Below are 15,423 nucleotides of genomic sequence, written 5' to 3' on the forward strand. Positions count from 1 at the left end.
AACAAGATGCAGCTGCCTCTGGAAGTGCTCCCACTGGCACTTCCATAACAAGGATGCCAGCCATGTGTATCTCAACCACAAGCAGAGTCAAGTGACCAGATGACCTTCCTCTCTGCCAAGACCACAAGGGGAGCATCACGTTGAAGTGGCTGAGAGTGGAGACCACCACATCAGGCAAAGCACTGTGTGGGTCACTGGGGTATCTATCACTTGAGAATGTGCATTTTTTGCCTTTCAGGGCACCATGAAGCCAGACCTGAGAGCTTTAATTCATTAATAGTGGTACAGGAAAAGAGGGTTGAAGTGGTAAAGGGGAGTAAAGATCTGTGAACAGAGACAGTGAAACCTCTGGGCGGATGTACTTCCTTCATTGACAGTAAGAATTGAGCTGTCCCAGGTTGTTTCTGTAATGGAGGTGTTCTCACAAGTAGCTCAAAGAGAGTTCCAGACCATGCCATTCCTCCTGCATTAGAGGGGCTCAGCTGAATTAATGATTCCTTACATTGATAGCATCCTGATGAGACCTTCGAGCCCTACGTTGACACCGGCCCTGGCCATCTACCCTGTGCAGCTAGGATATCTCGGTATACTGCATCTTCCTCCTTCTCCTATTCCTCCTCCTCCTTTTCCTCATCCTCTTCCATATCCTGCTCCTCCTTTTCCTCCAATGAGCTGTGTTCATCCAATGTTTCACTGCCTTCAAAGTCCACACCTCTCTGAAGGCTCATGTTATGGAGAGTAGAGCAGATGCAGACCACCACCATGCATGGACCCTTCGCGGGAGTGGATCCATCCAACTGGATGGATACATTATCAATATCCGATACAAGGAGCCTAAAAAATTATTACTTTGCCAATCAATGTTTTCCTTTTTCCAGACGGTGAAAGAAAGCAAGAATATGTAAACGTGATCATATAGGAGAGCAAAAATAAAATAGGAGCAATTTAAAGCTGAATTTGACTTTGATGATTATAGTAAATTCTGGAGGAAAACGTAGTCATCAGAATTTTGGATTTTAGAAACACAGAACCATCACTGAACTGCTTGACAGGTGTTGACACTAGTGGAACCTTTGCAAAGGTACAAAGCACATGTTATTATTATGATCTCATTAATGATTGATGGTTTTTATCTGTCTGATCTAAATCATCTATATTACTAAAGTCAAGTTTGTGTTTCGACAGGAATGCCACAGATTCTTGTTTTGATTTCTAGTGTTTGGCCGGTTCAGGCACAGGAGCACCATCCTCAGAAGGCCGATGGCCTGCTCAGCGGCTGTCCTCGTGGGCTGATGGCTACGGTTGTAGTGCTTCTGTCTCGGGGTCATATGAAGGGGTGAGTACCATCTCTTCAAGGGATATCCCTTATTCTCTAAAATCCATCCACATAGTTTGAGGGGATGGAATGAAGAGCTACAGCATTACTAGCTAATCCAAGGATGAAGGTGTCAAGGCAGTGGCCAGGAAAGTGAGCAAACACAAGCTGGACGCTCTTGCTGTGGTCTCAGACCAGTTGAAAGTTAAGAAAATGGAAACCCTTCCTGTTCATGAATCTCACTGGATGGTCAGTGAGATTGCCACAGAATGGCCAATTTGTTCCATGGTGGCTGAAGCAATTGACTGTTTCCCCAGCCTTTTATCAAAGCAGTAGGAAGCCTCCCACTCTAAGAACTGAATACCAGTTAGAACCAGAAATCTGCCCATGTGAGTGAACTTAGCACAATCCAGCAAGTTAAACATTAATACTGCTACAGGAAATTGAATTTCATCAATCTTTTATAATCTATTAAAGTCCATGATAGATTCCCCCATTTCTGAAATCTATCAAAGTCTGACCATGCCTCATTGGCATTTAACAGATCGTCTTTCTCGTAAGAACTCTAAGAGAATGTCCACATCTTCATCACCATCTAGCTGATGGACATCCAAGGGGCTGTTGGGGGTGGGGGAGGGTGGGGGGAGGGGAGGGGTGTCAGTGCTATAGTTACCCAGAAGTTAGAAGCGGTTTTAATTTGTCTAACTTCTTTGGGGTAACTAATACTGTAAGATGTTCGGAACCATCCGAAGTTTGTGATTTAAATCAGTGTTTCAGATGGTTCCCATTGCAGGGCAATTGCCCAGTGGAAGGTTGAATTGCCATGCAATCTTTACAGGAGGAATTCTGGGGGGATGTTCCCCAGTGCATCTTTGGGGTACCCACCAGGTATGACGCCCCGGGGGAATGGAAGTTATGGGCCATTGAGTTTTTATGGGCCTGAACTTCTGTGGAGCTGTGATCAGAGTTGGATTGCCACTCTGCTCCTACTTACTTAACTTGACATTTTTTCGATCCTGTCTCACCCAACCTTCTGACTCAGGACGGGTAAAACTGTGCAGGGCAGCATTCTCCTGAGGCCTTCAGTTGAGCGCTGCTGAATCGGATGGGAGGAGGCCATGCACCCTTTTTTAAGGCACTGGCTGCCATAAATCAGGTGAGTTTAAGCTAGGGAGCAGGTAGGTGTGTAAGGTAAGTGGTTAGAATTTGGGCTTGGGGGTTCAGGGGGTGTGGGGGCTTGTCTGCCAGTTGGGAGGTGGGGATTGGGGGAGGTTGTCTGCTAGCTGGGGTGTGTCGGCCAGTCTGGGGAGGGGGTTGTCAGGCAGTTGGGGAGGTGCTGGGCAGTCAGGAGGCCTGGGCAATCAAGGGGACATCGAGCAGTTACCGAGGTGAGTGGGGGAGGGGGATTGGGCTGGGCTGGGCCGGGCCTGGAGGCGGGTTAGCGGAAGTCCTATTTGATGGGGGGGGGGGGGGGGGGGGGGGGGGGGGGTCCTGTAGTGAGGGGAGGTGTCCCTTGGAAGGTATTGGGGGAGTCTTTTGGGGTGGCAGGCAGTCCTGAGAGGGGTGGGATGGGTAGTCCCATAGGGAGGAATAGTCGGGGTGGGGTAGGGGGACCACTCTAGGGGTTCGGGAGTGTGGGAGGAGTCCATGGGGGGGGTTGGTGTGGGTCTTTACCTGGGAACTTCCTGGGGTGGGAGGGCATTCCCCAGCGTATCTTTCGGTTATCCTCCCAGTTAAACTGCCCTGGAGCTTGGAAGTTACGGCTGAATGTTGTTTCTGTGATGTTTCTCATTGGTAGCAATTGATCAGAAATGCACTTTTTGATCTTTGTTATGGTTTCATTGCAATCCAAATGCAACAGTGGTTCATCTCTTGCTTTACTAAATTTGTGGCATGATTGCAATTTCACATGATAGACATGACAACATAAGAACATTAGAAATAGGAACAGGAGTTAACTACTGTATATGGCTCCTTGCGCCTGCTCCACCATTTAATACAATATGGCTGATCTTCAGTCTCAATTTCACTTTCCTGCCTGCTCTCCAGATCTCTAGCTCCCTGAGAGATTAAAAATCAACTATCCAAGTCTTGAACATATTTGACGATGGAGAATCCACAAACCTCTGGGATAAAATATTCCACAGATTCACAACCTTTTGAATAAATAAATTTGTCTTCATCTCAGTCCTAAATGATTGATCCCTTTTCCGGAGGCCCTGCCTCTGTGATCAAAATTCCCCACGAGAGGAAACAATCTCTGCGTTTACCCTGTCAAGCCCTTCAGAATCTTGTATGTTTCAATGAGATCACCTCTCATTCTTTCAAATGTCAGAAATTTAGGTGCAATTTACTTACCGCTTCTCATAATTGGTAGAAAGTGCACACTGCTTGGCTGATATACTAGGCGTATCATTGCTAAGTTGAGTTTGATTAAATATGTTCTTTTCCAATACAAGTTTCTAAGGGAGGTCAGCCTCCATACAAAAGTAAAGAAGCAACACTGATGACCATGTTACTGAAAGTGAAAGATAATAGCTTGACAGGTATATTTGTGATATTACTTATAAAGCTTGGTTGGGGTTGGTTAGCTCAGTTGGCTGGATGGCAAATGTGTGATGCAGAATGATGCCAACAATGCAATTTCAATTGCCATATTGACTATGATAATTCCTGGAGGTCTGTGTCCTCACCTTGCCTCACGCTTGGGGAATAGTGCCCCTCAAGCTATATATAACTAATTGTCTCTCTGTCTTACAGAGCGAGATGCCTAAGGCCTTTTGTGGACTCTGGCTTATTCTCTTATTTTTAAGCTTAAACTGTAAGAAATATGGAGTGTAAAACTGGATAACCCCTGAAAATAGGCATGGAGATCATGATATATGAACAACCTGTCCTTCAATATGGAGATCAAACTGCACACAGTACTCCAGGTGTGATCTCACCAAAACTCTGTACAACTGAAGCAAGACTTCTTTATTCCTATATTCCAATCCCCTTGCAATAAAGGGCAATATGCCATTTACCTTCCAATTGCTTGTTGTATCTACATCCTAACTTTTTATGTTCCTTGTATGAGCACATCTAAGTCTCTATGAACATCAAAATTTACAAGATTCATGCCTATTAAAAATATTCTGCTTTTTTATTCTTATGACTAAAGTGAACAATCTCACACTTCCCCATTTTATACTCTATCTGCCATCTTGTTGCCAACTCATTTAACCTTATACCTATATCTATGTCTATGCCTCTTTGAAGCCTTTCTGTGCCTTCCTCACAACTTATATTTCCACCTAAGTTTGTATGCCAGCAAACTTAGAGACATTACTCTCTGTCTTTTAGTGCAAGTCATTAGTATAGATTGTAAATAACTGAGGACCTAGCACTGATTTTTGCGGCACTCAATTAGTCATAGCCTTCCAACTTTAGAATTCCTCATTTATGTCTACTTTTTGCTTCCTGTCCATTAACCAATCATGTATACATGCTAATATATTACCCCCAACTCCAAGAGCCCTTCACTTGCCTATTAACCTTTTGTGGCACCTTTTAGAAATCCACATATATTACACCCCCTGGTTCCACTTGATCTACCCTTGTAGTTGCATCCTCAAAAATTCCAATAAATTTGTCAAAATTTATTCTTAAAACCATGTGGTAGAGAGTGCCACAGGTTCACCAATCTCTGACTGAAGTTTCTCCTCATCTCAGTCCTAAATGGCCTAACACGCATCCTGAGACTGTGACCCATTGTTCTAGCCAGAGGAAACATCATCCCTGCATCCAGTCTGTCCAGCCCTGTCAGAATTTTATACATTTCATTCTTCTAAATTCCAGTGTATATAGGCATAGTCAGCCTAATTTCTCTTCATAGCACTGTCATGCCACCCCAAAAATCAGTCTGGTGAACATTCACTGCACTCCCTCTCTGGCAAGTATGTCCTTTCTTAGGTAAGGAGACCAAAAATACACACAATACTCCAGATGTGGTCTCACCAAGGCCCTGTACAGCTGCAGTAAGACATACTTGCTCCTGTACTCAAGTTCTCTCGCAATGAAGGCCAACATACTATTTGCCTTAATAAAAACAAAAAAACTGCGGATGCTGGAAATCCAAAAAAGTACAGAGCAATATTTGCCTTAACTGCTTGCTGCACCTGCATGCTTGCTTTCAGTGATTGGTGTACAAGGACACCCAGGTCCCTTTGTATGTCAACATTTCCCAATCTATCACCATTTAAATAATACTTTGCCATTCTGTTTTTCCTACCGAAGTGGATAATTTCACATTTCTCCATGTTATACTTCATGTGCCATGTATGGATTTTGGTCCCTTAAGCTTCTTACATCAGCAGGACTGAGGAGCTGGGGCTGTGGGGAAGTGGGTTGTGAGTAGAGCTGGGGCTACCTGGGGTGGGGGGGCGGTGGTGGGGAGTGACTAAGGCAAGGGGGTTGTGAGCAGAGCATGGTGGGGGAACTGCGTGGCGGGGGAAAGTGAGAGGTTTGCGAGCAGAGCAGAGAGTGCCAATCAGTGGGGTGGGGTGGGGTGTGGGGAGCAGTGAGCAGAGTCAGGGGTGCCTGGTAGAAGAGGGGTTTGAGAACTGAACTGCAGATGCCAGGGTGGCATGGGGGAAGGTGGTGGTGCAGTGTGTATGGGGCTGTGGACAGTGTGCATTGGTCCTGGGAGTGTTTTGAGACTCAGTGTAAATAGCATTGTAAGTACAGAGCAATATGCCCAAGCTTATCTGCTTGCAGCTGTTGGCAGAACCATCAACCATTCCTGGAGCACCACAACTTCCGGATTTGAGTATAATTTGGCTCTCTGGAAGTTGCAATGCACTGAGATAATTGATTGTGCAAAACTTCCCAGTGTTCGCTGCTATTGTGACCGCACAATTTGAGCAGTTTATCTCCTTTCATGATGCAACATCATACTTTGTTTGATAATGATCCTGTGAAGCGCCTTGGTATGTTTTATTACTTTAAAGGTGCATTTATGTATAAGTTGTTGTTGTCATGGAGTTTACACCTTTCCTTTATTTCACCTTTACCTTTCCATTACAAAAGCGAAAGACTTCGGGCCGTAACTTGCAACTAGCGTCTAACTTTTTCTGGGTAACCATTGGCTTAACTCTGGTGGAACCATCCTAAGTTTGCAATTTAAATTGCATTTTCGGATGTCTCCCAGAGCAGGGCAATTGCTGTGCAAACCACGACCTGGGAACTTCTAAGAGGGATTCCTCAGTGCATCTTTGGGATACCCCCCGCCCCTAAATCCGATGCTGGGGAGCTCGGAAGTTATGGCCCAAACGAATTATGGCAATCTTTAACAACTTTTCTGTGAATTTTATCAATCAAGGGGAAAGGCAAGGGAGTGAGATGCAACACACACACCCACAGGGACAATTTGATCAGAAACAGAAAATGCTGGAAACACTCAGCAGGTCTGACAGCATCTATGGAGAGAGAAACAGAGTTAAGTTTCCAGTCAGTGTGACTCTTCTGAAAAAGGGTCATACGGATCCAAAACTTTAACTTTGTTTCTCTCTCCACAGATGCTGTCAGACCTGCTGAGTATTTCCGGCATTTTCTGTTTTTGTTTCACATTTCCAGCGTCCGCAATATTTTACTTCTACCTTTGATCTAAAGCTTCCTGACCGAGCGCCAGCGGCGACCGTTAGCATGTGACGTCATGGCACCACCAGCCGCACCCATCCTGCTTTCCGATTGGTCAACTGTGCGACTCATTTGATTGGTCCAAGCGGCGACGGCGGGTTATTCACTCGCCATTGGGGGAAAAAAAAAAGCCGCGAACTGGAGGTTGGAGAAGGAAACGGGGGAAGGTTTTTTCATTCACTTATTTTTATGTCTCCGGGATTTCCCCGCGCCGAAACGGCGACGCGAGGGCAGTTGCCGCCAGAGTTTCTTTTCCCCGGATCGGATCAGAGAGGTTAAACAGGATTAGACGGAGTTCACCAGGTCGGGTGCCGCTGAGGGGCTTAAACCCGGGAGGACGATTTTCTTCAAAATAAAAGTGAATTAAGTAAACATGGAGCGATATCACCCTCCGCGCTCCCACTCTCCCCATTGCGGGGAGAACGATGTCCACCGGAAAAAACTGTTCGCTGGTCCCAGTCCCTGCGATGGTCAGGCTGCCCTTGGGCCGCAACGTGGAGATGCGGCGAGAAGGAACAAATTCGTAAGTGCTTCAGCCAACTTTTGCCTCATTCACGTAGGACCGCAGACAGTTATGTTTCAGGGCATCAGCTACTGTGTTTAGACATTGCAGATAGTAATAATACTCGGAATAAAAGTGGAAACTTTAATCACTTGCGGCTTCCTTCAGGCTCGGGTGATGCCGGGAGCCTGTGTCTGTCCAAAAACACGGGGCAACTTGTACCTGTGTTTTTTCTTTTAGTAATTTTTATTTTTACGTGTTACTCTACTCGTTTAAAAAAATGCTTTAATGTCAGACTGATGATTCACAGCAAGTTGTCCAAATTTAAGATGTTAGATATTTTATTTTTGGTTTCCTGAGCCCTATTAGTCTGGATTAATCTGCAAGAACACTGACGTGGTGTGCTGTTGTAACTGGAGGAAGGAGGTGCGTCTCTTTTGCTGGAAATTGAAGGAATCTGTTTGTGTTGAGGTGTCAGGTGATTTTGACAGGAATTGTTAGATCTAGCTCTGACTTCTACCATCTCTTTTGTCACGTGATAATGGGGTGGTTAACTTAAATAAATCAATCTTTATCAATTCGTCGGCACCTCTGAAGTAGAGGGTGAAGATCCTGTGCCAGTATTTCGAAGAATGAGGTTGTTTTCCCTGGTGTCCCATGCGACAAGTACCCTTCCACCAACATTACTTACCAACTTATCTGGCATTATCATGTTGCTGTTTGTGGGACCTTGCTGTGCACACATTGGTTTGTATTAATAAATGCATTGGGAATTCAGAAGAAAATTCTTATCTGAAAACTGGTAACAATGTGGAATGTGCTCTCACACGCAGTGGTTGAGGCAAATAGCGTAGATGAAATTTAAGGGAAAGATCGGTAACCGTACAAGAGTGGAAGGAGTAAATGGATCTACTAATAGGGGGAGATGGAACATAAATATTGACTTAGACCATGTGGGCTGAATGGCCTGTTTCTGTGCTGTAGAATCATTGTGGCTATCTCATATCTATGTCCATAGTCTTAGACTCATCCACATCTGTTAACATCTGCCTTAGCTCACCCAATCATAATTTTAAAACCTCTCAGTTAACATTCAAGTCTTCTCTTTTTGACAGAAAATAGCCCCAGCCTGCTAGTCTTTCCTGAGACTTAGAACCTCTCTATTCTGGTGTCATTTTTGTAAATCTTTGCTTTTTGCATCTTCTAGTGCATCTATTGCCTTTTTGTAAAATGGACACTATAGAACCGTGCACTACTGTTAAACATGGTTTAACTAAACTTTTGTATGTTTAACATAACCTGTGCTTTTCAATTCTGTTCCCTTGGAAATGGCCCCAATCTTTTGGCATTTTTATGATTTTGTTAGCTTGTGCTATGAGATATAGTGGTCTTGATGTACTGTTGATCAGCGATGTTAGCAAACAACTGTCGAAATATTAATATTATCCATTAGGTATCTAAAGCAGCTATTAATACAAAACAATCTTATTGCATCAAAGTTTTTTTGTTCGTTTTAGTTCAGGCAGTGGTGGATATTCATTCTTGGTAAAATTAGTGAAAGTTGGAAGTAGAATGGTATTTGGAAATAAGGTGGAGGTAAGGGTCACAGGATGGAAAAAAGCCTAGTGTAAAGTTTACTATCAATTTATTTCATTCTATGCATGTCATGTTTATTCATGCTATTCCTATTAATTTTTATCAGCCATTTGTATCAATTATAACTTGTTTAATTAATGCAGGCAAGTCTTCCTGGTGATAAATTTGAGAAGTTGATGTTAGCCATGGTGTCTTGGATGAGATATAAATTGTTATTGAGTGTGATTCTCCAAGACATTGGAAGTTAAAATCTGCACCATTTGAACCTGCTAACCCTCTTGGATAAGATACTTCCTCATACCACATTGATCTGGCCCGATGAAAGACAACACAACAGCTGCAACTTATATCGTGTCATTAATGTATTAACATGTCCCAAGATGCTTAACAGAGGCATCATAAAACAAAATATGACACCCAGCCATGTAGCAATATTAGGACATGTGACCAGAAGCTTGGTCAATGAGGTAGGATTTAAGGAGTGACTTAAAGGAGGCATGAGGTAGAGAGGCAGAAAGTTTTCAGGAGGAAATCCCAGAGCTTTGGGCCTCAGCAGCTTAAGGCACAGCAGCCAGTGGGGGAGCAATTGAAATTGGGGATACTCAAGAGGCCAGAATTAGTGGAGCACAGATATCTGAGGATTATCAGGCTGGTGACAATTACAGAGATAGGGAGGGGCAAGGTTGTGGAGGGATTTGACAAAAAGATAAGAATTTTAAAACTGAAGCATTTAGCCAGAAGTCAGTGCAGGTCAGTGAGCACAGAACTGCTAAGTGAATGGAACTTGGTGCAAGTTAAGACATCGGCAACAGAGTTTGGATGAACTTAAGTTTACAGAGAATAGAATGTTGGAGGCTATTCAGGAATGTGTTTGAGTTGTTAAGTCTGGAGTTAACAAAGACATGGATGAGACTTTCTGCACCAGAAAAATTAGAGGTGGCAATGGGCAATCTGATGGAGGTAGAAATAGGAAGTTTTTGTGATGGTGTGGATATGTGGAATTTATACTTGGATGCTCATCGCGGGATCAAATATGACACCAAGGTTACAAACTGTCTGGTTTAGCTTAAAACCGTTGCCAGAGAGAGGAATGGAACCTGTGAATACAGAGTAGAGTTTGTGGTGGAGACTGAAGTCAATAGCTTCAGCTTTCCTAATATTTAATTTGAGGAATTTTCTGTTTATTCAGTACTGGGTGTCTGTAAGCAGTCTGGCTATTTAGCAACAGTGGAAGTGTCAAGAGAGGTGGTGGTGAGGCAGATTTGGGTTGTCAGCACAAATGTGGACACTGATGCAATGCTTTTGGATGATGTCTTTGAGGGACAACATGTCGATGAGAAAAATGAGTGGGCCAAAAATAGATCCTGGGATGGAAACCAGTGGCAGCGACGAAGGAGCATGAAAGGAAGCCATTGCAAATGACAGTCTAGCCACGACTTGGTAAGAGTCGAATCAGGCGAGCCTAGTCCCACACAGCTGGATAAGGTGGAGAGGTGTTGGAGGAAGATGACGTGATCAGCAGTGTCAAAGGCTGCAGACAGGTTAAGAAGGAAGAGGAAGGATAATTTGATTTTTGTCATAGTCACGTTGGATGTTGCTTGTGACTGATGGGAGCTGTTTTGGTACTGTGGCAGGGGTGAAAACAGAAGGGATATAAAAACAGAAAATGCTGGAAAAACTCAGCAGGTCTGACAGCATCTGTGGAGAGAGAAACAGAGTTAACGTTTCGAGTCCATATGACTCTTCTTCAGATCTGAGTTTTCCAGCATTTTCTGTTTTTATTTCATATTTCCAGCATCTGCAGTATTTTGCTTTTATTTATATGAATACCAGAGAGATTTATTTATCCTTGTCTTGTGAGTGATAGTATAATAAAATCCTTGAGGCAAAATATAACAAAAAAAAAATCAGTGCTATTTTGGTTTATACATCTTTGGGCATCTACATTTTGTTTGGAGGGAGAGTGCCTTTTTTTGCTCTCAACATGAGATAATCCAATAATTAAGCAGTGTAACTAACGAAACAAAGTGGGGAATTTGGTGCAAAGTATTCCAGTTACCAAATGATCAAATTAAGCAACTTTAAATTAAAGAGCAGGAGTAGACTGCAATGCACTTATTTGCTTTGATTGGGCAAATTGCCTGAAATCATGTTCAACCAAAGTAGCTTAGTGTATTTGAGGATGTGTATGATGTACTAAAGGATAAGGTTTATTTATTTTGCCAACTATGAAAGCTTAATGTTACATTAAGAATGACGTGAAATATTCAATAATCCAGCTACTACTTTAAAGAAGTTTTATCTTTTTGTGATTGAACACCAAAGTTAGAGACATAACCTGAAAGCATATTGATGCTGCCTTGAATATTGACAGGTACATACTGTTACCTTGAAAGCTGAATTTTCATATTTGTTAGGTTAAACTGAACTAAAACAATATATGATTCAGTCTCAACCATTTCTGTTAATTTTATCAGAATTATTGAAGCAGAATTTTTGTGTTCTTTGAATGTGGATTTTTCTGATGAAGGCTGTATGTTGTTCATCCCTAATTATCCTGAGATCTGTGGTTGGCCTGCACTTGAAAAGCTGCAATCTTATGATGATTTTAAGTCCATGGTCCCTGTAACGATGAAGGATTTATCAGTCAGGATGGTGTCTGACTTGGAAGAGCACCTGTAACTGATGTTGTTCCCATGATACATCAGTTGTCTTTCTGGTGGTAGAAGTTAGAAGGCGTGCATGTGCCGATGGGCAAGGTAAGCCTGGCAATTTGCTCCAGTGCGTCTTTCAGTAATGCACTCTGAAGCTGTAATGTGCTGTTGTTGGAAGGCATGGGTATTGAGTGATGGACTGCTTTGTTCCATCTGTTGCTGGGTTTCTTGAGTGTTACATCATCCAAAGTCATTGGTGAGCCTTCCAACGTGCTCCTCATTTGATCCTTATAGGTGGTGGAAAGGCATTGATGGGGTCAGGAGGTGAGGCATGCATTGCAGAGTATCCAGGCTCTGACTTGCTGTTTTCACCTTGATGTTGAAATTGCTAGCTTAGTTTCACTTCTTGTCAATAAATCACCCTCAGGATGTTGTTATGGTAATATCAGTAATGTCAAATATATGTATCCAAAGGTCCAGGGGGCGATGGCTGAAGAGAATCCTTTCATTGGAAACTTTAAAAAATCATTGGAATTTCCCACTGGATTCAAAAGCAATAAATGCAACGGCTCTAATTTTTTTACTTTCAAGAGACAAATGGTGTAATTTTACCAGCCCCATGGTGAAGAGCTTGGAGGTGGGTGGGCCAGTAATGTCGTTGGAAGGTGTGTTGGTATGAATCTTCAACCGCCTTCCTGCTATTGGCCAAATTTCAACTTTTTTGCATCAGGCTCGTTCCAGGGAATGTCTGTGTCAATGTATAAATAATCACACTGCATGGCAATCACCTTGTTAAAGACAATTGCTAGTTAAATCGCTGATGGGTATTGATTATCCCATCTAAATAAAATAAAAATATACAGCTGGAACACTTTGTGTGGAAGCTACTTGGCAGTCAGTAGCACTGAGGCGCTGTCTTGAAAATCAACCAGCAAGAACCAAAAGACCAGATTAATTCTTCCACCACAACCTCTTATTGAGAGTAACAGTCTGGACACATTTATGGGATTTCTCAGTCAGCAACCCATGACGGCATCCATCACCTGCTCGATGCATTATTTTGGAGGGCAGGGGAACACATCAGGGTCCACACCGATCGCGTTGAGAGGGTGACCTTTGGTTTGGAACCATGGCAGACTTCTCTCGGGTCCAGGAGGGTTACAGATTTTTGCATGTAGCCATCAATGCTCCCTTGGAGCAGCCAGATGTGTTCCATTGACTCCATGTTGAAATAGTCGGTGACCACCACAAAAGAATCCTCTAGGTGTATGCAAGCTTTCTGAGAAGCTGCCATGACTGGACTTGAAAATCCTGAGACCATCCCAGGTGCCTTAGTTATTGAGTCCACATGAATGGCTTCATGGATGACACCTGTGTGAAACGGAATATCTGCCGAAGTTACACCCGTGTGGAACCCCAACACACAAGCAGAGGAATCCTGTAAATGCTGCCATTTGACCACAAGGGTGCCTATCTAGCACATACTTGGGCTTCTGAAAATGCAGGTCAAATGCTGAGGCAGATTTGTGGGAACTCTTCAATCTGCCCCATCAAGAGTCTCCCATATCGAGGCCTGCTGTGCTTTGCATAACCTGGCATAATAGATATGAGTTGCATTGGAGATGGGCAACCGCTTTGAGTATGCTACCTCCTCCTTCGCTGCTCCCCCTTCCCCCCACCCCCCCCCTCCTCCCACCCCCCCCTCCCCCCCCACCCCCCCCATCCCTTCCCCCCCTCCCACCCCCCCCCCTCCCCCTCCCCCCCTCGCCCCCCACCCCCCCTCGCCCCCCACCCCCCCTCCCCCCTCCCTCTCCCCCAACCCCCCCTCCCCTCCCTCCCTCCCCTCCCTCCCTCCCCTCCCTCCCTCCCCTCCCTTCTTCAATGACCTTCCTTCTATCATGAGGTCAGAAGTGGGGATGTTCGCTGATGATTGCACCATGTTCAGCACCTTTTACAACTCCTCAGATGCCGAAGCAGTCCATGTCCAAATGCAGCAAGACCTGGACAATATCCAGGCTTAGGTTGACAAGTGGCAAGTAACAGTCACTCCACAGAAGTACCAGGCAATGGCCATCTCCAAAAAGAGAAAATCTAACCATCACCCCTTGACATTCAGTGATATTAGCACAGCTGAATCCTCCACTATTTTCATCTTGGGGGTTACCATTGACCAGGAACTGAACTGGACTAGCCATATAAATACCGTGGCTGCAAAAGCAGGTCAGAGGCTCGGAGTCCTGCGGCGAGTAACTTAGGCCCGTAACTTCTGCGCTCCCCAATGTCATATTTGGGGGCCACCCCAAAGATGCACTGGGGAATCCCTCTGGCAAGTTCCCAGGTAAGGGTTTGCATGGCAATTGCCAAGAAGTGCACACTTCCTCCGGATAATTGCATTGAGCTGGGAGCCATCCGAAAATGTAATCTAAATCACAAACTTAGGATGGTTCCGCTGGGTTTATTCCAATACTTACCCAGAAAAAGTTAGAAGAATTAAAACCTTTTTTTATTCTATTTCTTCTAATTTCTGTGGGCCAGCATTTTCCGACGCTAGTCAGAGGGTTACGTCCCTGCTCTCTAACTCTCCAAAGCTTGTCCCCCATGTACAAGGCACAAGTCAGGAGCATGGTGGAATACTCTCCACTTGCCTGGATGAGTGCAACTCCAACTGCACTCAAGAAATTCGATACCATCCAGGACAAAGAAACCTGCGTGATTTGGCACCCCATCTACAAATGTTCACTCCCTCTGCTACCACTGTGCGTTGGTGGTGATGTGTACCACCTACAAGGTGCACTGCAGAAGCCTGAGCCTTGACTGCAGTCACCAAAGGCCGAGGCAGTGGGAAGAGTGCGAGGCCTGAGATCAAGGAATGCAGGGCAGGGGCAGGAAGCTGCCGATTGGGTGGTGAAGTGTGAGTAACCCAGGGCGGGGGAGAAGGGGAGCAGGATAACTGGTTCCATTGACCACACCACACTCTCTCCCCTCCATCCCAAGCTCTATTGGTGTTCTAAGATGGGCTCAGCCCCTGCGGACTGAGGATGAGACCTAGGCTCAGGTGCCTCCTTGGACTGGGATTTGGCCAGAGTCTTGAGTTGTTGAGTCACTGCCCTGGGATGATTTGGGGGTGCGACAGAATGGGAAAGGAGAGGGAGAAAGACAGAGAGAATGGGAAAGGTAAGAAAGCAAAAGGGAGTGCTATGATTAAGACACAAAAGTTGTGCGACTCATTAAGGAAATACAAACTCAGCCATCACATTAAAGCAGTGGGTGAGTTGAGTGTTTCTGTATTCTCTCTCAAAAAATAAATTAAATTGTTTTTTATGTGTGAGTGGCCCTTGTCAAGAAAAAGGCTCCCCACCCCTGCCTTATGTTTTACATTGTTGCTGCTACATTATCACTACCCCATCTCCCTGCTTCAAGTCCTTCAATTCAGTGTTTCAGATGGTCAGGAGGCCTCATAACCCTGGTAGGTTCTGTCACTGCTGGTTGCTCCTGCAGGTTTGGAGGTGGTTCTGACATCTGAGTATGTTTTCAACCTCCTCTTCCATTTTTTTGTGTTGAGCTGCACTTGCTCGGTTTGGCTGTTGTGCTGGTCAGTGGTTGCTGCCCTAATTTATTTCTAGAAGGGTGGACGAACATTATATTCATCTCCTTGTTGCTTCTTTCGCTTCTTCCAT

At 44.4% G+C, this 15,423-nt stretch overlaps 1 protein-coding gene across 1 annotated transcript in view; it reads left to right on the forward strand.

Annotated features, from left to right (window-relative positions):
• The first annotated feature begins 7,136 nt into the window (after positions 1 to 7,136).
• Positions 7,137 to 15,423, forward strand: part of LOC121284432 (protein diaphanous homolog 3-like) — a 784,525-nt gene continuing 776,238 nt past the window's right edge. Inside the window, exon 1 of the mRNA XM_041199892.1 lies at positions 7,137 to 7,517. Within this exon, the coding sequence (XP_041055826.1) occupies positions 7,368 to 7,517 (150 nt within the window). The 5' untranslated portion in view covers positions 7,137 to 7,367. The remainder of the gene's footprint in view (positions 7,518 to 15,423) is intronic.

Source organism: Carcharodon carcharias, chromosome 11 (assembly GCF_017639515.1).
Source record: "Carcharodon carcharias isolate sCarCar2 chromosome 11, sCarCar2.pri, whole genome shotgun sequence".
Taxonomy (NCBI): domain Eukaryota; kingdom Metazoa; phylum Chordata; class Chondrichthyes; order Lamniformes; family Lamnidae; genus Carcharodon; species Carcharodon carcharias.